Source organism: Plecotus auritus, assembly GCF_963455305.1.
Source record: "Plecotus auritus genome assembly, chromosome: 7".
Classification (NCBI taxonomy): Eukaryota; Metazoa; Chordata; class Mammalia; order Chiroptera; family Vespertilionidae; genus Plecotus; species Plecotus auritus.
This window is the reverse complement of record NC_137774.1, coordinates 106,530,520-106,557,390: the sequence shown is the minus strand read 5'-3', so window position 1 is coordinate 106,557,390 and position 26,871 is coordinate 106,530,520. Positions and strand designations below refer to the sequence as shown.

Genomic DNA, 26,871 nt, shown 5'->3' with positions numbered 1-26,871 from the left:
ATGTTTACAAAAAAAATGTCAACTATTAGTCATTTTAGGCATGTGTACAGAAAAGATTATAACACAGTCGGCTGAAGACAGCTATCCTAAGAAAGGCCTGCCTACAAGGCCATTGGCTGGAATCTGACAACCATCTGGGAAACAGTTCTAAGACAATACATAAAACTTTTCCCAAATGATAAAGGTGGCTCACCGTATGCATTTTATGCTGAACACCTGCATTCCATCTGGGAGTTTAGAATTTTGGATATGTGCTCAGGTAAGGGTGCCTACATGACCAGAAGCATCTAATAAAAATCTTGGGCTCTGAGTCTCTAATGGGATTCCCTAGGCAGAAACATTGCACACATGCATTTGTGTTGTTAGGGGAAGACTGTGACCCTTGTGACCTCTCATGAAAAGAAGAGAGCATAAAAACCCTACATACAGATTTCTCTAGACCCCACCTGTGCCTTTCTCATTATGATCCATCTGCATCTCCTTATTACATCACTGTAATAAGTCTTAGCTGTGAGTACAATTACATGCTGACTCACCTCCAAACATGGGGATGGCCCTGGGGACCCTGGACAAAGCATGTATACTAAGAAAATGGTTTAAATCTATAACTAAAATTCCAAAACAGTAAAGATAATAATAGATTAGGACTTTATCTCTCCACAAGTTTAGTCTTCAATAGTATCCACAGGGACTAAATAATTATTTAATATGTTTATTCTGATCCAGGATTTCAGTGCTCTACAATGGAATGGTGTCTGATAGAATGTTTTAGCAATATGTATGGTAACCAAGCACTGAAAGAGTACGGAACTTCAAACTACTGATGTTAATTTGTTGAAAATAATTTCAATTAAACATAACCACTACACAAAGTATATTTTTTAAACTCTTGAATTAAGAATTCCTAATATTCTCATTTTTCTCCAAGAAATGACAATGTAAAAGAAATAAAAATTCAGGGGTGGTCAAAAGTAGGTTTGCAGTTGTTCGTATGGAAATACAATAATTAATAATAATATAAGAATAAACTTTGTATTTTGTGTACTCACAATTGTACTTTTGCCTGCCCCATATAAAGAGAAGACTTAGATGGCATTCTCTATTCACTAACAAAATCAATAATAATTATACAGTAAAAGCCAGTTTTGTTTGAGTTGATGTATTGGGAAAATACAGAATATACATATTTTGAATACCCCATATATAGAAAAAAATGGTAGTTTAAAAAAAAAGAGTAAGAAAGACTTTCACATTTAGAATTGGCAGAGGTAAAAATATGATCACCTTCCCACTAAAAACTAAAAAAGCTGAAAAAATGTATTTTTAAAAATCTATTTGACTTCATGTAAGAGCTAACAAGGGAACAACATCCAGGAAAGTAAAGAAAATAAGAAAAGTAAAGCCTACAATTTGGGGAAGCTTCCCTCAATGGCTGCTACCAATTCTGGAGAGACAGGTGAAAAACTGAGTGGAGCTTGGAGTCCAGAGCCCACTGAAGAGGGAACTTTGAGCCTGGCTGGTGTGGCTCAGTGGTTGAACATCGAACTATGACCAGGAGATCATGGTTCAATTCCCAATCAGGGCACATGCCTGGGTTGTAGGCTCGATCCCCAATGGGGGGCATGCAGAAGGCAGCTGATCAATGATTCTCTCTCATCATTTATGTTTCTAAATCTCTCTCCCTCTCTCTAAAATCAATTAAAACATTAAAAGAAAAAGAAGGGAATTTTGAAATCCCCCTACACTTTGGGTTATAACTCTGAAGGTATATACTTTAGAAGTTAAGGGTGAACTTCAAACAGACAAGCCATCATAGGAACTACAATCCAATTTTAAATCATCTCAATATTAAAGTAATCCAGAACTGCTCATATACATAACCAAAAGCTAAAAAGCAAATAGAAATTAGTAGATATTATCATACTAAGGCTCAAATTATCCTATCTAATAAAGAGGAGATATGCAAATTGACCGTCACACCAAAACAAGATGGCTGCACCCACAATAGAGGCCGAGTTCCCGTAACGAGCCTTAACGAGCAATCAACAGGGACCTGAGGCTGTGTGGTGCTGGGCCGGGGCAGGGGACCTGAGGCTGTGGACCCCCGCCTGGTGGGGCTTAACAGGGGACCTCAGGCTGTGCCACTCGCCCCAGCATCAGGCCATGGGACCTCAGGCCATGCCCCCACCCACGGGGCTTGATGGGGGATCTCAGGGCGCACCCCCCACCCAGTGGGGCTTACGGGGGACCTCAAGGCGCGCCCCCCGTCCTGGAGCCGGGCCGGGTGACCTGAGGCTGCAGCCCCCACCGGGCAGGGCTTGATGGGGGTGGGGCCGGCCGGGTCTGGGTCTCGCGAGATTTCGAGACGCACGTGGGTGGGCAGGGACTTGGTTCTCGTTCCTGTGGCGCACCCCAGACTCTGACAGGAGGAAGATTTTCACATACATTTTACTAATTTTCTTTCATCTCTGACACTTCTATTAGAGAGAAAGGGAAAAGAGCAATATAAAATATTTCCTCTAATTAATTCCCTTTTAATGTGCACGAATTTCGTGCACAGGGTCACTAGTTTTTTTATACTAGAGGCCTGGTGCACTAATTTGTGCACCAGTGGGGTCCCTCGGCCTGGCCTGCGGGATGATTGAGCTGAAACCGGCTCTCCAACATCCGCTGAGGGGTCCTGGATTACAAGAGAATGCAGGCCAGGCTAAGGGACCCCACTGGTGCACGATAGGAGTGGGGAGAGACGCGGGAGGTTGGCCAGCCCGGGAGGGACCATGGGAGGGCTCCAGGGTGTGTCCAGCCCGTCTCGCTCAGTCCCAATCGACCGGACCCCAGCAGCAAGCTAACCTACCAGTCAGAGTGTCTGCCCTCTGGTGGTCAGTGCACGTCTTAGCAAGTGGTTGAGCAGCCTTACCATATCATTAGCCTATTACGCTTTGATTGGTTGAACAGCCCACAGGATGACCAGACACTTAGCATATTAGGCTTTTATTATATAGGATTCTTCATGCATAACGTTTTTAGTTTCCAATCAAAAATAATGGACAGAATGAAAAACAAGGAACCATAACAGAAAAACCAAGAGAAGTAAGAGCTGACAGTAAAGTTCAACAGAAGATCCAGATAATACACTTATCAGATACAGATTTTAAAAAGACTAACTATGCTTAGCATATTCAGAGAAATTAAAAAAACAATTTTGAGAATGAGACAGGAAATTGGAAACTACAAAAGAAAAAAACAAATGTGTATTCTAGAACTGAAAAACTCAGTGGGTGGCTTTAAAAGTAGCCTACATACTGCTGAACAGAGAACTAGTGAGCGAGAAAATAAAAGAAGCATGGAGGTGAAGGGATGGCAAAGCAGGAAACTATAAGAGAAAGAGGGAATGTTGTCAGAAGAGTTACGTACTTAAAACCAGAATTCTAGTGGAAGAAATTGGCCCAAAGCAATACCTAAAAAGATAAAGCCTGAAAATTTTCTGAAGGTGATCAGAGATTAAAGTATAAATTTAATAATAAGTTATAAAAACACCAAGATACATTTTTTAAAAAATTACTCTGAAGCACACTAGTGCAAAACTGCTGAAAACAAACGACAAAGAGAAGAATCTTAAAATCAGAGAATAGGTGGAAATGACCTGCAAAAGAGCAACAGTTAAACTGACAGGAAAGTTTTCATCAGGAAAAACAGAAGTCAGGAATTAACAGAATATCTTAAAAGCAATAAAGAAAAATAACCGCCAACTTAGAATTCTATACCCATATCAAATAGCCCTGATGGGATGGCTTGTTTGGTTGGAGTGTCATCCCATACACCAAAAGGTTGTGGGTTCGATTTCCAGTCCAGGCACATACAGGAGACAACTAATTGATGTTTCTCTTTCTCTCTCTCCTTCCCTCTTTCCAAAAATTAATAAACATATCCTTGGGTGAGGATTTTTAAAAAAGAATAAATCTATAATAATAAAAGTGTAATATGCTAATTAGACCAGACATCCTTCCAAATGAAGCCTGGGCTGCAAGGGAAGCCTGGGTCCCACATGCCTGCCGGCGGCCAGAGGGAAGTTAGTTCCTGGGTGCCAGAGGGAAGCCGGTGCCAGCAGCCAGGGAAAGAAAGGCCTACTCTTGCATGAATTTCGTGCATCAGGCTTTTAGTATGAAATAAAAGGCCATTTCAGGTGAGAAAGAAAAGCAAGAGAAAAAACTAAGATTACTTATTACCAGCAGATTAAATACTATAGGGCATCCTTTAGGCTAAAAGAAGATGAGCTATAAGAAAGCCTGGGGTTGTGGTCATAAACATCAACAAAAAGGGTAATTTATAAAAATACTAAATAAATATTGACTTTAAAAATAATGTCTTATAGGGCTTTAAATACATATATAAATAAAATGCTTGACAGCAACAGCAGAAAAGAAAGAAGAGTATTTGGAGTTAAACTACAGGGGGGCAAAAGTAGGTTTACAGCTTTGACTACACAAAACAGTTTATTCTTGTATTATTATTTATTAATTATTGCATTATTTTCCATATAAACAACTATAAAACTACTTTTGCCACAGTCTGTATTCTAAGATTTCTGAAAGAGGTAAAATTTGAAATTTTATGCTAGCCTTTGATAAGACAAAGTAGGGCAGTGATTGGCAAACTGCGGCTCTGTTGACTAATGAGTTTGCAGACCACTGACCTAGACTCTCGATTCCAATAATTACAGGCTGTTGTTGTTCCTTGTGATTAAGCCCCTATCCCAGTGGTCAGCAAACTCATTTGTCAACAGAGTGGCAAACCGCGGCTCGCGAGCCGCATGTGGCTCGCGAGCCGCTGTTTGCCGACCACTGATCTAGGGTAACCACTAAAATAATGGTTGTTATGTATGTAATTACTACATATTCTCTTAATATAGAGAAAAAAATAATGAAAAATAATCCAAACAAAGGAAAAAAGGAGAGGCAAAGAATATAAAACAAGTAGGGCAAATAAAAACCAAAAAGTAGCTAGGAGATTAAAATCCAAATATATCAGTACTTACATTATATGCAAGCAAACTACAAGTTCCCATTGAAAGATAGAAACTGTCAGACTAAAAATATAAACACATAAAACTGAACTGCATGCTCCTTAAAAGAGACACACATTAAATACAAGGAAAGGAAAAGGTTGAAGTGTAAAGATGGAAAAAATATATATCTCCTATGCAAAAACTAATCATAAAAAAGCTGTCTGATATTAAATGATGAGACTAAGTAAACTTTAAAGTAAAATGCATGATTACAGATAAAAAAAAACATTTTGTAAATGATATAAAATTCAAAATAACATAAAGATAAAATTCTAAATTTGTTTTCATCTACAAACATAGGTTTGAATTATAGAAAGCAAAAACCAACAGAACTACAAGGAAAATGAGACTAACACACAATCATAGTACATTTGAACACACCTTTCCCGGAATAAAGACCAAAACCAAAAAGGATATAGAAGATCTGAACACAATTAACAAACTTGATTTAACTGACACATATAAATGAACACTGAACTCAAAACCTATAAAATACCATTTTTTCCCAAGGATACATGGAGTGTATACAAATATTGATCATATATTCTGGGCCATAAAATGAGTCTGACACAAATGTCAAGAGACTGAAATCACTGAGTATGTTTTCAGCTCACAATTCAAGTTAGATATAAAAAACTAGGAAAATCTCCATATATTTCAAATTCATAAATAACCCATGGGTCAAATAGAAAATACTTTTCACTGGATGATAATGAAAACATTATCTTGTAGAATATGGCTAGAACTGTGCTTAAATTAAATGTACATTAGAGAAGGCTTTTAAAAAATTACCTAAGTTTCCATCTCAAGAAGTTATAGGGGGAAAACAATAAATTAAAACGAGAGGAAGTAAAAGCAAATAATAAAAAGCAGAAATAATGAAGAAAAAGGTATCAACATGCTAGCAAAGAATTTTTTGTTTTCCTAAATTTTATTTAACTATTGCCCCTTTGTTATATTAATAACTGCACAAAGAAGAGAAACGTATCTACAAATAGAAAACAGAGACATTAGTAGTAAAACATAAACCTACGATTCCCAGTCACCATTTCAGAATACCACTCGTTTCTCAGGACTGGTCACATTTTAAATGCTAGTAAAGCATTTTTCTCCAAACCATTAATACACTAGAGTCCAATGAATATGTTATCCTATATAATAAAATTGTAGTATGCAAATTGTCCCCTCGACCAGGAGTTGTCTGGGAGTTTGACCAGGGGGCAGGGCCGGCCGAGGGGAAGGGAGAGAGGCCCTGGCCAACAGCAACAGGCGGCGGCCAGGGGGACGGAGGGAGGCCCTGGCTGGCGGCAGCAGGCAACTGGGAGAAGGGAGGGAGTATCCGGCTGGCAGCTGGCAGCCAGAGGCCACTAGGGACCCTACCAGTGCACGAATTTCGTGTATGGGGGCCTCTAGTACCTAATATAAGTCAAACCTCATAATAAAACTCTCACCAATCACATTACTTTCCAACTCTAAAGCTTTCATGATTCCTGTATGGAAATAGCTAAAAATCTTTAAGATGGCTTTTGAAATTCTACAGCACTGATTCTCAAAGCACCATCTGTGGGAAGGCAATAGGAAGAAATCTGAGGAAGTCATGGTATATGAAATAAAGCCTAATCGTGATTAGTGGGAATACACATAAGATAACACTATGGGAAATGGATTGTAAAGACTGAAAAACAGTTCTCCCTACCCTACCTCTCCAGCCTCATTTCTTATCACCTCGAGTATGAATGTTGCACTGTGAATCCGCCCAAAGTTTTGCCAGAGTTGGCAAAGTTTTTTTGTAAAGGGCTAAGTAGTGTTTTAGGCTTTGTAGGCCATAAGCCTAAAAGGCTCCATAGGCAATACAGTAGTTTCCCTTACCCACAGGGGATACATTCCAAGATCCTCAATGAATTCCTAAACCGAGGACAGTTGTTCGTATGAAAAATAATATAGAAATTAAGAAATAATAATACAAGAATAAACTATGTTTCATATTCTCATAACTAAAAACCACTTTTGCCCCACCCAGTATGTTGTTTTTTCCTATTCATATATACCTATGATAATGTTTAAACCAAGGTCTACTAAGTGACCAACAGGTGAGAAGTGTATACAGTGTGAATATGCCTGACAAAGGAATGATTCACGTTCCAGGCGGGACAGTGAGAGATTTCATTCCACTACTCAGAACAGTGTGTAATTTAAAACTCATGAATTGTTTCTTATGGAATTTTCCATTTAATATTTTCAGACCATGGTTAACTTTGGATAACTGAAACCATGGAAAGTGAAACTTGGGATAAGAGGGGACTACTGTATGTTAAATTAATGGACATGGTGTTTTTCTAACAAAACTTTACTTATGGACACCAAAGTGTGATTTTCCTTTAATTTTCACATCATAAAATTTTATTATTCTTCATTTGATTTTTCTCTAAACCATTAAAAAATATAAAAACCATTTCTGGCTTATCCAAAAAAAAAGGGAGTAGGCAAGACCTGACCCGTGGGCCATAGTTTGCCAACACCTGCCCTAATTCAAAAGACATAATCAGCCCTATCTGGTTTGGCTCAATGGATAGTGTCGGCCTGTGGACTGAAGGGTCCCAGGTTCAATTCCGGCCAAGGGCACATGCCTGGGTTGCGGGCTCAATCTCCAGTAGGGGGTGTGCAGGAGGCAGCCAATCATTCTCTCTCATCATTGATGTTTCTTGCTCTCTCTCTCTCTCTTTCTCCCTCTCCCTTCCACTCTAAAATCAATATATTTTAAAAAATTATCAATACCTGCCATCCATAACGCAGATATTCTGCTTATGCTTCACATCACTCCATCCTAAGTATCTCTCCCAACACCAGGAACAGTCTGCTCACTCCCATTTCCAAACCTCTGCTCTTAATTTTTCCTGCAATATGCTCTTTCTTTTTAACTTCTTGTCCTTCAAGTTTCACCAAGAAGTTTACCTGCTCAAAGAGGCCTCCTTAGTTATATCGTATCAATTTGCCATGTTGAGAAAGCCTGGTAAATAAATGTATAACTCACTCTGGTAGGTATTCATATTGCATCCTCTATTAAAATATTATGCAATATCTTATCCTATATAATCCTATATAATAAAGAGCTAATATGCAAATGGTTTTCACGCCCTCATGCCGTCACGCCGCCACAGCTCAGACACTCTGGGGAGAGAGGAAGGGGGACCAGCCAGGCACAGATGAGCTCATGAGAGAGGAATGGGGACCAGCCAGGCTGTGGCCTGGGAGAGGAACAAGCCGCTCACCCCGCGGTCCTGGGTGCCAGAGGCTGCGCCTGCAGCCCAAGAGTGGGACAAGTCACCCGCCCCATGGTCCCAGGTGCCAGCGCTTGCGGCCTGGGTGAGGGACAAGCCACCCACCCCGTGGGCCCAGGTGCCTGCAGCTGCAGCCCAGGCAAAACCGCTCACCTACAGTCTCCTGCAGCTGCAGCTGGCCCGGGCGAAGCCAGCCCAGGCCCTGGATGCCTGCGGCCGGCCAGAGGAGGGAATCCTGGGTCCTGGGTGCGGGGTGAGGCAGAGGCAGTTAGGGGCGATCAAGCAGGCATACAGGCAGGCAGGCAGGCAAGCAGTTAGAAGCCAGCGGTCCCGGATCAGGCCAGCAGGGGAGCAGTTAGGGGTGATCAGGAAGGCAGGCAGAGGTGGTTAGGGGCGATCAGGCAGGCAGGCAGGCAAGCAGTTAAGAGCCAGCAGTCCTGGATTGCAAGAGGCAGTCGGACATCCCCTGAGGGGTCCCGGAGTGGAGAGGGTGCAGGCCAGGCTGAGAGACCCCCACACCCCGTGCACAAATTTCATGCACCGGGCCTCTAGTAATAGTATAATGTCACTGCTTCAGAAATAGGTTTTCTTACCTAAATTGTCGATATTCCTAAAGTACACAGATCCTATATTTCCTGTATATCCCAGACAGCAGTTAGCACACTGTTAAAGCTGAGATAGATTGTTACATTTTTAATACTTGATATCACAAAAAGTGATTCAAACTTAGCCTCTGAAGATACAGAAGTTTAAAAAGTAAAATCTTAGAAGAGGATCTTCTTAATTGAGGACATCTAGTTAATATTCTAACAACGTAAGTATATCAAACCACAACTTTCATGCCCTGGAAACCCTAAGAAAATATTCTAAATTATAGTATTACTTAAAAGTTTAGAAAACAGAGGCTTAAAAAAAAAACACAACAAATTTTAGAGCAACCATAATTTTTGTTTCATGTCTCCAAGTCTCTTTTACATGGTATGCTTTGATAAAGTTATAATCAGTACATATACAACTATTGCATGCTTTTCTCCTACATCTTGTTCTTTTTTTTTCATGTTGTTACTACATGAACTACATAGTTACTACTTAATAATTCTTAATATCTTTATGATGAAAGTTCAAATAAGGAGGCATGTTATAATTTACATAAACACTTCCCTGTTAATGGACATCTAATTTATATTAACACCTTCCTGTTAATGGACATCTACACTGTTTCAGAATTTTCACTATTACAATTAGTGCCTACCAGTGACTGCCAGGGAGTGTGTATTGGAAGAGGGATTAATTACAAAAGGGCTTGAAGGAACCTTTTGTTCTAACTTTATTGTAGTGGTAGTTAAATTACAGTATATAACTGTCAAAAGTTATAGAACTGTATACTAAAAAGGATGGATCTTATTTCTATATAAATTATACTTCAATAAACACATGAAAAAAAATTAATGCCTACCTAAAAACAGAAACACAAATGTGTGATAGCTTAACACACATCTTTAATTCATTTTCAAAGGAATTATAAAATATTTCAAAAGTTCCAATTTTACAGTATTCTTTCTAGCACTGGAATCAATCTTTGAATTTTAATTTATATTACCTTTATAACTAGTTATATAGAACATTTTCCATGTCTGTTCACAAACTTCATTTTCTTTTATGACATGTCTAATTTATGTTCGTTTCTGGGATTAGTAAATGATAACAAGTTATCTATTATATTTACTGTATACAGATATATATCAGAGATATTGCAGGTTTGGTTCCAGGCCACTGCAATAAAGCTATTATCACAATAAAGCGGGTCACACGATTTATTTTTTTGTTTCTTGTGCATATAAAAGTTATGATACACTATACCAGCTGTGGGCAAACTACGGACCGCGGGCCGGATCCGGCTGTTCTATCCGGTTCTCTTGCTCTCCCCTCCACTCCTTTACTTTGAATTTATATTAGTTCACACAAACACTCCATCCATGCTTTTGTTCCAGCCCTCCGGTCCAGTTTAAGAACCCATTGTGGCCCTCGAATCAAAAAGTTTGCCCACCCCTGCACTATACTATAGTTTATTGTGTGCAATAGTGTTATGTCTATAAAAACAATGTACATACCTTAACTTAAAAATACATCTTGCTAAAAAATACTAACCATCATCTGAGCCGTCAGCAAGTCGTAATCATTTGGCTGGCAGAGGGCCTTGACTTGATGTTGATGGCTTCTGACTGATTAGGGTGGTAGTTGCTGAAGGTTGGGGTGACAGGCAATTTCTTAAAATAAGGCAAAAGGCATTGACTTCTCCTCTAGCTATGAAAGTCCTAGATGGCATCTTCTTCCAATATAAGGCTGTTTTGTCTACAATGAAATCTATTGTTTAATGTAGCGACCTTCATCATCTTAGCTATGTCTTCTAGAAAACTTGCTGCAGCTTCTACATCAGCCCTTTATGTTATGGAGACAGCTTCTTTCCTTAAACCTTACGAACCAATCTGTGCTAGCTTCAAACTTTTCTTTGCAGCTTCCTCACCTCTCTATCTTTCTCTTCATTAAAGAAAGTTAAGGCCTTGCTCTGGATTAGGCTTTGGCTTATGGGAGCATTGTGGCTGGTCTGATCTTCTATACAAGCCACTAAAATGTTCTCCCTATCAGCATTTAAGGCTGTTTTACTTATAATTTGTGTTCACTGGAGTAGAACTTTTAATTTCCTTCCCGAACTTTTCCTTTGCATTCACAACTTGGCTAACTGGCACAAAGAGGTCTCACTTTCAACTTATCTCAGGTTTTGACATGCCTTCTAGCTTTTGATTTAAAGTGAGGGATCTGTGACTGTTCCTTTCACTTGAACACTTAGAGGCCATTAATGGGTTATTAACTGGTCTAATTTCAGTATTGTTGAGTCTCAGGGAACAAGGGAGGCCCAGGAGAAGGAGAGATAGGGGAACAGTCAGTTGGTGGAGTAGTCAGAACACAAACAACATTTATATATTAAGTTCATTATCATATTGGCATGGTTCATGGCACCCAAAAATAATAATAATAATAATATCAAAAGTCAATGATCACAGATCACCACAACAAATATAATTAAGTCTGAAATATTAGATAATTATCAAAATGTGACACAGAGACACAAAGTGAGCAAATGCTGTTGGAAAGATGGCACCAACAGACTTGCTTGATGCAAGGTTGCCACAAACCTTCAATTTGTAAAAAAAAACATAGTATCTGCAAAGCGCAACAAAATGAAATGCAATAGAACAAGATATGGCTGTATAGTTTGCTCTATCAGTTGTTTCATTAAAGTGTTAGATATGCTATATAAACATTTATAAATATCTCAATTTGGGTAAGATTACTTACCAGAATCAGAATTCAGTCCATTTCTAAACCACTCCCAAAGAGTAAACAGAATTTATCTTTTTAATGAAACAAAATTGTCCTCATAAGGCAATAAAATATTTAACAAATACAAAATGTTTGTTATAATTTAAATTACTTTTTCTAGCAATATCAATTCAACAGATTCCACTGCCTGTAAAGTCTTCACATAGTTCAAAACAACACAAACACAAAACTTGAACTAAGTCACATAAAGTTGTTTTTCTCAAACTTCAGTGTACAAACACCAGAGGATCACAGTAAAATGCAAATCTGAGTCAGCTGATCTAGAGGTAGCTCCAAGTGATGCCTATGCTGCTGGCCTTTGCTAACTGAGCAGCAAGGAAATAGAGAATGAATCTTATGTTTTTGTTTGCTATACAGCAGGTCCTCGAATAACATTGTTTCATTCATCGTTTAATTATAACATTGATGAGATGTCCTAGGAACTTAACTCTTGTTTATAAAAATTAGCCCAAGGTAAAATTGGTCTCATTATACATCCTTTTGCTTAAAGTCGCTATAGATGACATTAAATGAGGACTTACTATATATATTTGTCATATAGCTAACATATCTAATAGCGCTATCAAGTGATCCTTTATAATAAGAGAGGAATATGATAATTATCCATTACGCCATGAGGCGTAAAGACCGGATCACAGATCTGCAGGAGGGTGGGGCAGCAAATTACAGTGGGCAGTGGAGAGCTACAGGAGGGGGCAGGGCAGCAAACTATGAGGTGGGGCGGGAGAGTTACAGGAGGGCAGCAGAGACCTACTGGCACATGGATTCGTGTGCAGGGCTACTAGTCCTATCTAATAAAAGAGTAATATGCAAATTGACCACACCTCCGCTACACCCACAAGCCATGCCCACCAGCCAATCAGGAGCAAGTAAGCAAATTAACCCAACCAAGATGGCTGCGGCCACAGAGCCACAGGAGGCTTGGGTTTCCCCGGCAATGGAGGAAGCCAAGCTTCTCGCACACCCTGGCCAGCCCTGGCCTTCACTCAAGGCTACAAAGTTTCAATTATAAAAGATAAATAAATCCCAACAAAAATGGCTGTGGCCACGGAGCAAGCAGGAGGCTTGGGTTTCCCCAGCGATGGAGGAAGCCAAGCTTCCTGGCCGGCCCAGGCCTCCACTCAAGGCTACAAAGTTTCAATTATAGAAGATAAATAAATCCCAACAAAAATGGCTACGGCCACGGAGCTGGAGAGAGCAGGAGGCTTGGGTTTCCCCGGCAATGGAGGAAGCCAAGCTTTCCACCCACCCTGGCCTGCCCTGGCCTCCGCTCAAGGCTACAAATTTCAATTATAGAAGATAAATAAACCCCAGATACCAGGGCCTCCACTTGGGTTGCTGGGGGGAGTGGCCAGCCTGCAAACCACCCCAGGCCCCTCGCCCAGGCCACCCCACGCCCCAAGGGAACCCCCACCCTGATCTGGGACACCCTTCAGGGCAAACCAGCTGGCCCCCACCCATGCACCAGGCCTCTATCCTATCTAATAAAAGAGTAATATGCAAATTGACTGTCACTCCAACACACAAAATGGCTGCCCCCATGTGGACACAAGATGGCCAGCAGGGGAGGGCAGTTGGGAGGGATCAGGCCTGCAAGGGAGGGCAGTTGGGAGTGATCAAGCCTGTAGGGGAGGGCAGTTAGGGGTGACCAGGCCGGCAGAGGAGGGAAGTTGGGGGCGACTGGGCCTGCAGGGAAGGGCAGTTGGGGGGGACCCAGGCCTGCAGGGGAGAGCAGTTGGGGGTGACCAGGCCTGCAGGGGAGGGCAGTTAGGGGTGACCAGGCCTGCAGGGGAGGACAGTTAGGGGCAATCAGGCTGGCAGGGGAGCAGTTAGGCATCAATCAGGCTGGCAGTCAGACATCCCTTGAGAGGTCCCAGATTGGAGAGGGTGCAAGCTAGGCTGAGGGACACATCCCGCCCCCGTGCACAAATTTCATGCACTGGGCCTCTAGTATAAATATAAGTTTAAAAGGAGAGTTAGGTCATAGCCCTATTTTACACCATACAGAAACAAAACTTCACTATTCTTCTTTACTCTAAATTTAAATACAGTAGGTCCTCAGGTTACATCGGAGATCTGTTCCTACAGCGCAATGTAAGGCGATTTTCTCCGTTAAGTCAGAACCCACCTACATAAGCACCTACGTTACTCACATGGAGCACATACACAGCAGTAATGAAGTGAAACAGTAAAAAAATTTAAAAGAAAGATATTCCTGGCCTTTACTTGTGGTAAATAAATAATAAAAAACATAAAGCCCATATGTACATACGTTGAAATGATGGAACTTTTTTTTTTTAATAAATAAATGGGAGATGGCAACGTAACCACAAAACGATGTACGTCGAGTCCGACGTAACCCGAGGACGGCCTGTACTTACATGCCATAGCAGACATAGGGGGTTCTGTACAACTAGATTACACAGTTGATCCACAGAAAAGTTCCTGTTTATCTAGTAAAGAGTATCAGTAAACCCTGAAGTCTATTCCTAACAATTTTCTTGTTTAAATCAAATCTAAGTAAATGACCCATAGTCAAATATTTTTAAATTAGTTTGTAAAATATAATCCAAATTGCTGCAATAAACACCTTCAAAAGAATGAAAATCCACCAAATGTTGAAAAAAATTTCAAGTTATATATGTTATAGAACTTGTATTCAGAATATATAAATTACTCTTACAACTCAGTAATAAAAAGATACAGAACCCAATTTAAAACGGTGCAAAGGATAGGTACACACTCCCCAAAGAAGATATGCAAATGGACAATAAGCATATGAAAAGATGCTCAGTCATTAGCTACTGGAGAAATAAAAATCAAAACCACAATGAGATACAACTTCTCACCCACTAAGATGGTTATCTTAAAAAGAAGGGGAATAACAAATGTTAGTAAGGGTATGGAAAAAGTGGATCCCTCCTACATTGCTAATAGGAATGTAAAATGGTGCAGCTACTTTGGAAAACGGCTTGATAGTTCCTCAAAAGGTTAAACAGAGTTACCATGTGACCCTGCAATTCTATCTCTACCTATGCTAGAAAAATGAAAACATACATCCTTAGAACTTCTACACGAATATTCATAACAGCATTATTCCTAATAGCCAAAAAGTAGAAACCCAAATGTCCATCAAGTGATGAATGAATAAATGTGATATATCTATACAGTGGATTCAACAATAAAAATAAAGTACTGACATGCTACAAAATAAATGAGCCTTGAAAACATTATGCTAAATAAAAGAAGCAAGTCACAAAAGACCCATATTATGATTCTATATTATATGAAATGACCCATATTGTATGAAATGTCCAGGACAGATAAATTGATAGAGACAGAAATATTACTGGTTGTCTAAAACTAGTCTATTTGGGGATGAGGGAGAAGCGGGGAATGGCAGTGAATATTAATGGATATTGTGTTTTTTTGCGGGGCTGTAGGTGGGGGTGAAAAGGTGACTGTGGTGATGGTTGCACAACTCTGTGAACATACTAAAAACCACTGATTTATATACTTTAAGTCAGTGAATGGTATGTGAAAGCTGTTTTAAAGTCAACGTACCTGTGTTTTTGGTAAGTTTTGACTTATAGAAACAGCAATTAAAGTGTCTTTTATTGTAATGGATTTGTCTGGAAATGCCCAAATCTGTTGCAATAGGACCTCTTTAGCCTATTGTGTTTAGCATCATTCTTCAACTTTGTAGCTGGGACTAAGCTTCCATAAGAGGACTACTTGTAAAGATGGGGAAAAGGGTAAGCAGTTCAACTAGGGATGAAAAATTGCCTTTGAAATGGCTCTTGAAAATAGAATTTTCAAGGCTAAGGAATCAGGACTAAAACAAATAATAGCGTAATTTGATAAAAATTACACAATGAAACTTGATAAAAGCATCAACATTATAATTCTGACTTCATTAAAATTTCCTTTCCGGTCTCAATAGTTCACTCTATTCAACTGTAATTCTTCCCAAAGTGAGAGAAAAAAGAGAAAGATGTTTCAGTCAGTTTGCATCCTTGTGACTTCTTTACTTAGGCCTTTCCCCACTACTTCCACCTCCATCTTCCAACACATAGATTCCTGATATCTCAATAGCATAAATCTCTAGAATACCAAGGGCTTCCATAACTTTGTTTTAATCAAATTTAATTCATCAATCTTGAAAAATGTGATTCAGATGAACTCCATGAGAGAACCACATGTACCCAAAAGTCATTAAGTAAAACTGCCTTCAATTCGTGGTGCTGCCTACAGCTCTTGAAATAGCAGTAGTGCAAAGGATCTATTCATTTCAATTCAACTTCAATTCTGTGAGAATTCACATTTCAAAATCCAATCTCCACTATTTTCCTACTGAACTCAATTTACACATCATCTACAGCTTAGCTTTCCAATTAGGATAACAAATTCCCTAAGGATACAGGGAAGTGTGCAAGGAGATACAAGAGGGAAAAGAATGAACATGGAACAATATATATTACATATATATAATGCTTTATATATGTGTGTGTGTGTATATATATGTAAATACATATATATACACACACACACATATATAAAGCAATATATATATGTAATATCTTTCCCTTTTTAAAATTGTCTTGACTGAAATACATCTATACCCTGAAATGCCTATACTATGGGAGAGAAATAATGTATTGCCTGGGTTTTTGCTTTAAATTACTGCAGAAAACAAAAGGAGAGGAGAAATACACATTTTTTAAAACTTTGGCAAATGTGGATAATCGTTGAAACAAGGTGATAAGTATATAGTGATTCAATGTATTCTTCTTTATACTTACATATAAATTGGAAAGTTGCAATAAAATAAAAACACTGCATGAACTAGCTCTCTAGAAACCCTTACATGCTAGCTACACTTAACATGAGCCTATGTGGATTTCTCCCTTTTCTAAACTCTATAGAATTCCACCTGGACCACCCATTTTTCACAATTATTGTCAATTTTTCACATATGTATTTATTTCCATATTGAAAGGACTACAAAACACAGTCCTTGCTTTCAAGTAACTTACAATCTTTCTTCTATTAAATCCAAGACATTCATTCAACAAGCCCATTTCCTAAATACTTACCATGGGCCAGATACTCTTTCTAATGCGTGGATACAAACACCAGGCATCTAACCTCAAAGAGCTAAGTAGAATGTAGTTAGATGAGTTTCTCTAAAAAATCTCAGTTATTCTTCTGCTGAAAACTTTCACTAGCTTACCACTGCATAAAGAATAAAATCAAACACCTTTACCTAGAAGTCAATATCCTTTATAATTTAGCCCTTTGGTCCAAACAGTACACCTACCTTCCAATTCCTGGGCATTCCAAACATATATCTCAATGTGTCTTTCCTTATGCCATTTCCTCAGTGTTAAGAACTATATCAAATCTCTTCTGCAGATCTGAACCACAACAATCCTTTCAAGGCCCAGTTCAACTTCTCCATGAAGTCTAGGTAAGTATACTTTTATAAAATTCTAGAACATAGATTTATACCATTCCTTTAGCAATTAACAAATGTGATTTCCCATATCTTCTCATAGCCTCCACATTGTCCAACACAATGTCTTGCCTACAGAAAATGCACAGTAATTATCTTATTACCAATTTACTAATTACCTTGGGTATCTAAAATGACTGACCCATGCATGAGGATGGTGTGACCTCTAGAGCCAGCCTCCCCAATTCCAACTCAGAGCTGTTCCATTGATCTGTAGTACTCAATCACTTTCAGCTGCTCATTTACCAGTTAAATTTTGGTATAAAAGCAGAATTGAAGGGCTTTAAGTAACTTTACCATAGATCTGCAAAGTCCCATTCTAAGTTTAAAAAAATAATGGGGGAGATCCAAGATGGCGGCGTAGGTAAACACCTAAACTGCTGCCTCACACAACAATTTCAAAACTACAACTAAAAGACAAAACGTCTATCACCCAGAACCACAGGAAAGCTGGCTGAGTGGAAGTTCTACAACTAGAAGGAAAGAGCAAACAGCATTGAGGGGTGCACAAGCACTGAAAAGCTGAGGTACGGAGACGCGCGAATAGGGCTGGCGATGGGTGACGGGGAGCGCTGCTGTTTTCAACCTGAAGGGAGATAAGCTCCCGATTACTCTGAACTCCAGTTTCTGGGGAGACGCGGTGGACCCAAACTCCTACGGGGAGAAGCTGGACTGTCCGCCGTGGGGTTGGAAAGTGAGGGAGGCTTGCTTGCAGGGCTGCGCGCAGGAACAATTGTTTATTGTGCTAGGGCGTGGGTTGGATACGCAGAGCCGCAGAGCCGGCTTACTGGCAGCCATCGCTGTTTGCCACGCTCTAGCCTAGTCACGCCCTGAGACCCCGCCCTGCACAATCTACGAACCCACCCAAGCTCCAAGCAGCGGCTTTAGCATATGAATGGCCTGCCCTATCGCAGCTTAACCTAGCAAACTTGCAGCCCGGGTCAGACAGCACCAAAACCTCCAAACCCCAAGCAAAGAAGAGAAAACTGTAGTTCTTGCTGTAGCTCCTGCTGAGTGGCCTCAGACAGTAGCTGACCTGCACCCCATTGGAGATCCAGAAGCCAGTGTACCTAGTGGTCAGTGTGAGACACCAGATTTCAACTCCTCACATCCATAAGTGATACATTCAAGAGGCAGACTCAGTGAGCACCAAAGCCCCACTGAAACAAGTCCTGCACCATAAGCGTGTCTCCAGCGCAGCAGTTCTTCCATTATAGACACAACGGGTCCTCACAGTCAAATGGCCTGGAGGTCAATTCCTCCCAGTGTACCAACAGCAATCAAGGCTTAACTACACCAAGACTTTGCACTCAGCCCACAAAGGGGTGTACCAAAGGCGTCCACCTCAGGTGATTGGGGAGGCTGAGCTACTGGCCCCTATAGGTCACCTACCACACAAAGCCACTCCATCAACACAAGGAAGCAGCAAAATGCGGAGACAAAGAAACATGTCACGAATGAGAGAAATGGAGGAAAGCAAACTAATGGACGACATAGAGTTCAGAACCACATTTATAAGGTTACTCAAGAATCTTCTAAAAACCGCCGAGAAACTTGATGAGACCTCCGAGGAGCTTAGTGAGACCTTCAAGGACCTTAATGAGAATGCCAAAAAAATGGAAAAGGACCAGTCAGAAATTAAGCATACACTGTCTGAAATAAAGAATATACAGAAACTCAACTGTAGATCAACGTACCCCAAGAATCAAACCAAAGATCTGAAATATGAGGAAACAAAAAACACCCAACCAGAAAAACAAAAAGAAAAAATCCAAAAATATGAAGATAGTGTAAGGAGCCTCTGGGACAACTTTAAGCGTACCAACATCCGAATTTTTGGGGTGCCAGAAGAAGAGAAAGAGCAAAATATTGAAAACCTATTAGAAGAAATAATGACAGAAAACTTTCCCTACCTGGTGAAAGAAATAGACTTACAAGTTCAGGAAGCACACAGAACCCCATACAAGAGGAATCCAAAGAGGACCACACCAAGACACATCATAATTAAAATGCCAAGGGCAAAAGACAAAGAGAGAATCTTGAAAGCAGCAAGAGAAAAACGGTTAGTTACCTACAAGGGAGCACCCATACGACTGTCAGCTGATTTCTCGGCAGAAACTATGCAGGCCAGAAGAGAGTGGCAAGAAATATTCAAAGTGATGAACAGCAAAAACCTACAACCAAGATTACTCTACCCAGCAAAGCTATCATTCAGAGTTGAAGGTCAGATAAAGAGCTTCACAGATAAGAAAAAGCTAAAGGAGTTCATCACCACCAAACCAGGATTACATGAAATGCTGAAGGGTGTTCTTTAAGAAAAGGAAGAAGAAGAAAAAGGTAAAGATAAAAATTATGAACAACAAAATGACATCAAATACATACCTACCAACAAGTGAATCTAAAAATCAAGTGAATAAAAAATCTGAAGAACAGAATGGACTGGTGAATATAATAAAATCAGGGACACAGAAAGGGAGTGGACTGACAATTCTCAGGGGGGAGGGGGTGTGAGGGGTGCGGGAAGAGACTGGACAAAAAGCTTACACCTATGGATGAAGACAGTGGCGGGGGGTAAAGGGCATGGGGTGGGGTGGGGAATCAGGTGGAGGGGAGCTATGGGGGGAAAAAAGAGGAACACCTGTAATAATCTGAACAATAAAGATTTATTTAAAAAAATAATTTAAAATAAATAAATAAATAAATAAATAAATAATAATGAAGAACAAAAGAGCCCAGCTGGCGTGGCTTGGTGGTTGAGCATTGACCTATGAACCAAGAGGTCAGGGTTCAATTCCCAGTCAGGGCACATGCCAGGTTGCGGGCTCGAATCCCCAGTGAGGGACGTGCAGGAGGCAGCCAATCAATGATTCTCTCTCTCATCATTGGTATTTCTATCTTTCTCTCCCTCTCCCTTCTTCCCTGAAATCAATAAAAACATATTTTTAAAAAAGAAAAAAAAGCCAAAAATGACTATAACTATACAGGGCTGAGATCAATGTGACAGCTCAAAGATTGGCCTGTATAATCACTTCTGATTTAGGGTCTGTAGTTTTAAATAGCAAACAACTCTCCTGTCTCAAAAATCAACTGTGCTAAACTGGAGAAGTTTCTCTAAATATTTCAAAGTTTTTTTTTTCCCTCTTTGAATACCAAGGGAAAAGGAGGAACCCACTGTCCACTAAGGGACTGAGTTGTTTAGGGATAAAGTATTTCCAAAAAAAGAAAGCACTGCTGTTGCACTTACCATATTGTGGTTTAAGTATCTGCTTAACCTGTCTCTCCCATCCTATCTAATAAAAGAGTATAATGCAAATTGACCATCATTCCAACACACAAGATGGCTGCCCCCATGTGGTCAAAGATGGTTGCCCCCATGTGGACACAAGATGGCCACCACAAGATGGCCAGCAGGGGAGGGCAGTTGGGAGGGACCAGGCCTGCAAGGGAGGGGAGTTGGGGGCGATCAAGCCTGCAGGAGAGGGCAGATAGGGGTGATCAGGCCGGCAGAGGAGGAAAGTTGGGGGCAACCGGGCCTGTAGGGAAGGGCAGTTGGGGGGGACCCAGGCCTGCAGGGGAGGTTAGTTGGGGGGGACCAGGCCTGCAGGGGAGGACAATTGGTGGGGGGTGACCAGGCCTGCAGGGGAGGGCAGTTAGGGGTGACCAGGCCAGCAGGGGAGGGCAGTTAGGGGTAATTGGGCCGGCAGGCGAGCAGTTAGGAGTCAATCAGGCTAGCAGGGGAGTGGTTAGGGGGTGATCAGGCTGGCAGGCATAAGTGGTTAGGGGCAATCAGGAAGGCAGGCAGGCGAGCAGTTGGGAGCCAGCAGTCCTGGATTGTGAGAGGGATGTCCGACTGCCTTGGGACAGTCCCAAGCAGTGGGACATCCCTCGAGGGGTCCCAGATTGAAGAGGGTGCAGGCTGGGCTGAGGGACACACACCCCCGTGCACGAATTTCATGCACTGGGCCTCTAGTCAAACCATAAGCTCCTCAAGGGCAAGGAATCAAAGACTGGATATCTTGTCTTACTCATCTTTATATATCCTAAGTCTAACAGCCTGGCACACTGAGGGACTCAATAAAGGCTTTCTCAATTAATAAAATGTATTCCACCTTAGTTTAAATATGCTCAAAATGCCAACAGCCTGTTAAAAAGTAATGGATAGAGGTTAAATAATATATTCAAATGCCACTGCATGTTAAAAAGTAATGGAATATAAAAGTCACATACATTTTATATTTAAGCAGACTAAGCATAATCTATTTGGCTTTTTCTTTCTTCAAAATCATTTCCAACAGCTGACATATAAAATTTCCTAAGAGCCCTGGCTGGTATGGCTCAGTTGGTTGAGCGTCAACCCATGAACCCAGAGGTCGCTGGTTCAATTCCTGGTCAGGGCACATGCCCAGGTTTCGGGTTCCATCCCCAGTACAGGGCTTGAAGGAGGCAGCCCATGGATATGTCTCTCTCATTGATGTTTTTTTCTCTCTCTCTTCCTCTCTCTCCATTTTATCTCTGATCTTATCAGTGTTTTCCATTTCCTAGATGGGATTAAAAATGTGGGGGGAAAATTCTTCTTGATGCTCCAGCGAATCTTTCTCCAGTGTTCCTGCCTCAGTTTCAACTGATCCCTGCTTTTTTATTACCCATAAAAAAAATTTTGAAGAGCCAATGAGAGTGATCATCAAAGAATGGAAGTTTCAGAATCAGAGTGAGAGGGTGCAATGTACTTTAATCTGTCCCAACAATCATTAAAAATCATTGTTGAAATTAAAATGCACCATGAAAAGGTAGAGTACCACACACAGAGTAATATATATTATAGACAAGGTGCCCCCAAAGTATGTATACATATTTTAACAGCTGACAGCTCAATTGATGTTTCTTTTTCAGATTTAACCCATTGTAATGAATATTATTCAAAGTATATATACATTTTTTGGGACACCCTGTATATATAAAATACACATATATGTATGTGTATATATGTATGCATATAAAATTGGGCTACGTATATTTTTTAGAGACATAAATATATGATACTGACACGGGGAAAAATGACTCTAGACTAAGCAGACCATTGGCCAAAAGAGGAAGGATACACACAGCTATATGATAGTGATTAAAAAGAAATATTCTTCTAAAATAGCAAAGACAATCAAGTTAAATACTGTTCAGAGTTTATTACGGAAAATGCTCACAATAGCTGCACGGGCTGAGTTATTTACAATATAGTTCTCTCAATTACTATATTTCTAGGAGTATATAAAGCAGCTTTGAAAAACACAAGGGAAATAGTACCAGTACTCACCTCTCCAATGATATATAAGAGTTTAAAACATACCCCAATCTTACTTAAATATATGAACTTACCTACAATCTGTCCATCATTAGGCTGATAAATAAAAAACCCAAAACAAAGAAACAAAAAATCCAACAAGCCTAAACAAGCAGCCACACCTTTTAACCCTCTTTTAGTTATGATTTCAAAGCATTCCTAGTATTAACATGGTCTCTAAGCAGCAATTTGTCCTATTAGAAATAGTGTTCTTTAAAAAATAAAAAAAAAGTCATGCTGTCCTCTGACCTAACAACCTATCTTAGAGACAATTGGGAACAGTTGAAAACATTTATAAGAAAGAATGCTTACAGAAACATGTGTATCATACTGAAAAGCTAGAAGCAACATAAAACTCCATTAGAAGAGTATACAGCTATTGAAATTAAAGAACTATAATTAATGGTATTAAAGATAACATCTAGTATGCTAAAAACAGGCTATAGATGAGGACATAAAATAAAATTGCATAATATATCTATTCACAAAATTCAGAAACATCTTTGGAAGGCTTAATTCTAAATGTCTGGATTTTGTGATATTTTTATATTTCCTCTGTGAAGAACATTTTCAGAAAAATCAAAATGAGTCTGATTCACTTTTATAACAAACCTTTTTTTAAAAGATGATACTAACTTTAATAAATATATCCAGTAACTATGTGCCCCATAACTGTGTAGTTTAGAGTGTCTGAAAGGCAATCAGACACTATTCAGTGATAAGTGCACATATACTTCGATTCAGCAATTCCACATGTAAGTATTTACAATACAGCTACTTTCACACAAATGTGCAACACTTTTGTTCAAGAATATTCACAGCAGCACTGTTTGTATTGGATGTGACAGAACTGTCCATCAACAGAGAATAGATAAATAAATTATATACAATGAAGTACTGTGTAGCTATGAATCAGACTGAGGTAGCTATGTGTGTTGGAGATGAATGACATCCAAGATAAATTAGAATTTTTTTTTAAAACAGTATGCATCAACTAACAGAGGAAAGGTGAGATTGATAGAGGCATACCCTTGTATTTGCATAGACTATCTCTAGGACACACACACAAAAAAACTGTAGTGGTTACCGGTCGGTTGGAGCTCCACAAATCAGAGGTGATAGGACTTAATTTTCACTATAAACACTGTAAACCAATTTGTGCTGTTTGAATTTTTTTTTTTTTACCATGTATGTATGCTACTTTTAAGTTTTAATAGTTTTTTTTAATTAGACAGTGAATTATTTTGCTGCTAATGTTTAAGAAAAATAGGTCTTCAGGTATAAAAATTGTAGTATCAGAACAGTTGTTTTTTAAGAATTTTAAAAAATTCTAAACTATCATTTGCTGTGTTAAGTTTACTACAATCGCTAGACATTATACTCCATTGTAAACTTTAACTTTTGTGGACAAAGGTTATTTACCTTGTTGCTAGCCAACAAATCCACATTTGTTTAACCTAATCTTTGTTTTGCTCTCAGTATTGTTAGTAGTTTTAAAAAATCTGTTTTCTTTCTTGCTATATTTAATACATATTCTTTATTTAAAAACCAAACAAACTGGCCACACAATAAATAGGGAATAAGGGAACAGATTTTTCTCCTTTTCCGTTGATACTTGTCCTTCCAGGTCAGTTTGGCCTAGCCTTCCCTGACAGAATAACAAAAGAAATGCCGACCTAAGATAAACAAGATGACTCACTAAATATAGTTTTTACTCCAAGAGTGTCCTACAAAAATTAAAGCTAAGAAAAACATAATTCATTGAAGTATATTCTGAAGAAGATGAAATACAAGCTAATGGCTCAGATCCAACTGCCACTAACATGCTCTGTAACTTTGAAGAATCCATTTTCCAGCAATTAGAAGTTATTCCAAAAAGAGACAGAAAATGCTGCTTAACATAGTAACAGAGGTCTTTCTATCACACTTGTTCAAGGTTATCAAATATCAGAGAAACATCAACAAGGTTATACTGGAAGGGATCCTTATCAAAACAAGACAGTGTTGACTTACTCAACATCACTGCTTATAATTATGTACCAAACTTCTAGAAAATAAGTGGTAAACAAAAATTCAAATGAAAAAGCGAAACTCACCTTTAACACTTTTTCTATTAACATCTGCTCCCTTTTCAAGTAAATACTGAGCAATCTCTTTGTGTCCTTTGTAACATGAAATCATCAAGCAGGTATGCCCATGCCGGTTTGACACTTCCAAATCAGCTTTGTGTTCTACAAGGTACTTCACTATTTCCAAATGGCCATCGAAACAGGCAGCTCTTAGAGGAGTTGAATTGGTTAAAGTCGTGTTGTTCACAGATGCTCCATGATTTAACAAAGACTGAACTACCTTCAGATGTCCTGCTGCAGAAGCGGCCCACAAAGGGGGAGCCCCTTCGATGGTTTCACCATCAAAATTGACCGAGCCCCCGACTTCTATGGAGGCACTGCACTGCTCTAAGAGGAATTCCACCATGTCAAGGTGCCCATACCTGGCCGCCATCAAGAGTGGCGTGGCCCCATTTGTTTTTTCAGAGATCAAGGAGGAAATCTCCTCTTTGGATTTGCTTGCCAACAACTTGGTGAGAAGTCGGAGTTTGCCATCGCGAGCTGCGTTAAATACTGCTGTCTTTAGATCCATTTATGTCCAGGTGAGAGGCTGTGCTTTATTTATCCTTCAATGCAAAGCTCCGGGTTAACTCTAACACAAACAGGAAACCAAAGTTCACTTTTAATCACAGAACTCCAGGACGGATATAAAAAAAACACGTAGAGTCTGTTCTGTCCTGTTGCCTTCCAACATCTGACAACCAGAGCACCAAACTGGAGAATGAAAAAAAAAAAGTAGTAGTTTGGAATTTTTCATAGGTAAAAGCAAAAACACTGTTTTGGTTTTTCATCATTTCTACTCCTGTGGGGAGGAAAAGTCATATTTTGGGGACTACTACGCCACCAACGCCCCCCTCCCCCCGCCCAAAAGGTGAAAATGAACACAAAAAGGTACACACACACCCGAATGTTTTGGTGGGAGGTGGACTCTTCTCTATATATGGTAAATTTAAACACTAACAGGCAACCGGTTTTCTCGGCTCCTCACTAGCCAAGCTTCGTTCTAGTTCTGTGCTGCACCCGCCCGGGGAGAGGACAACCCAGAGGCGCGAGGCGCGGGTCCAGCGCTGTGCCTTTCTCCCATCCGCAGAGGAGAGCCGATCAAGGGCGCGAGGCTGGGTGGCCTCGTGGTGGCCAGAATGGGTTTGGTGAAGGAACAAAAAATCAGACAAACAAGCCACCGCCAGCCAACGCCAAGCCCTCATCCGAAAGGCTCTCTTGCCTTTAAAACTACTAGAGAGAGGCTCTCAGGAAATCCGGCTGCTTTTTAGCTAACTTCGCCTGCCCCATTTTGATCCCCCGCCCCCAAGGGATCGCAGGGCCCCAAACCGCAGCCGCCCCTTCACCTCACAGAACCTCCACCTCTATCTTTCCCAGATACGGGCAGCCCCTCCCCAAGGTCCTCCATTGACCACGACCCCCACCCGGCGGGCGGACCAGCCGGGGGCCTCCAGCCCGCCGCCACCTTCAGCTGCCCAGGACGCCCTCCTTCCCCTTCCCGCCCAGGCCTCCCCGCGGGCGCCTCAGGCCCCGGCAGGGCCGCCGCCGACACTACCTGCCCGTAGCTTGTCCTTCCAGCCGCCGCAGCCGGCCGCTCGGGCTCCAGCCGCCCCCTTCAAATTGAAACCGTTGTCCCGGCCGCAGCCTGCGCCGCCCAGCTCCGCCTGCAGCCGCTCAGTTCCTCCATGCTCCGCGCCCCACAGGAATGAGTGCGGCCGCGCCGCTCGCCCCGCCCCGCCGAGTCGCCTCCCGCCCTCCCTGTCTGTGCGGGCTGCAGCGGCTGCAGCGACTGCCGCGGCGGATGGTGTAATGGGCTGCGGGCCTGGGGCCGGACAAGCCTGAGCACTATTTCTCATCACTGACGCGGCAGCCGCGCCATTGGGCCGGGGGAGGGCGGCGGCCGCCGGAGCAACCGCCTAGGGGCGGAGCAGCTGGCCAGGGCGGGCCGGCGCGGAGGGGCGTGGCCAAGAGCCGGCGGAGTACGCGCCTGCGTGCGGAGCGCGACCGGGAGGGGGTGGGGGCGGAGGCAACTGCGTGCCACGAGGGGGCGGGCCACCAGTGCCGCGGCAGCCGAAGGTCAGTGGGAGGGCTGCGGTCACCTGGCGGGCTCCTCCGGTCTTCAGCTCTCTGGGCGCTTGTTTGGGGAACTTTTGGGTCCCACTGCCATG

The 26,871-nt window shown here is 41.0% G+C and overlaps 1 protein-coding gene across 1 annotated transcript in view; it reads right to left on the bottom strand.

Moving 5' to 3' along the window:
• Positions 1-26,563, bottom strand: part of FEM1C (fem-1 homolog C) — a 32,071-nt gene extending 5,508 nt beyond the window's left edge. Inside the window, exons 1-2 of the mRNA XM_080680287.1 lie at positions 26,259-26,563; positions 24,692-25,417 (exon numbers count right to left, since the gene is read on the bottom strand). Of these exons, the coding sequence (XP_080536413.1) occupies positions 24,692-25,235 (544 nt within the window). The 5' untranslated portion in view covers positions 25,236-25,417; positions 26,259-26,563. The remainder of the gene's footprint in view (positions 1-24,691; positions 25,418-26,258) is intronic.
• Between the last annotated feature and the right edge of the window lie 308 nt (positions 26,564-26,871).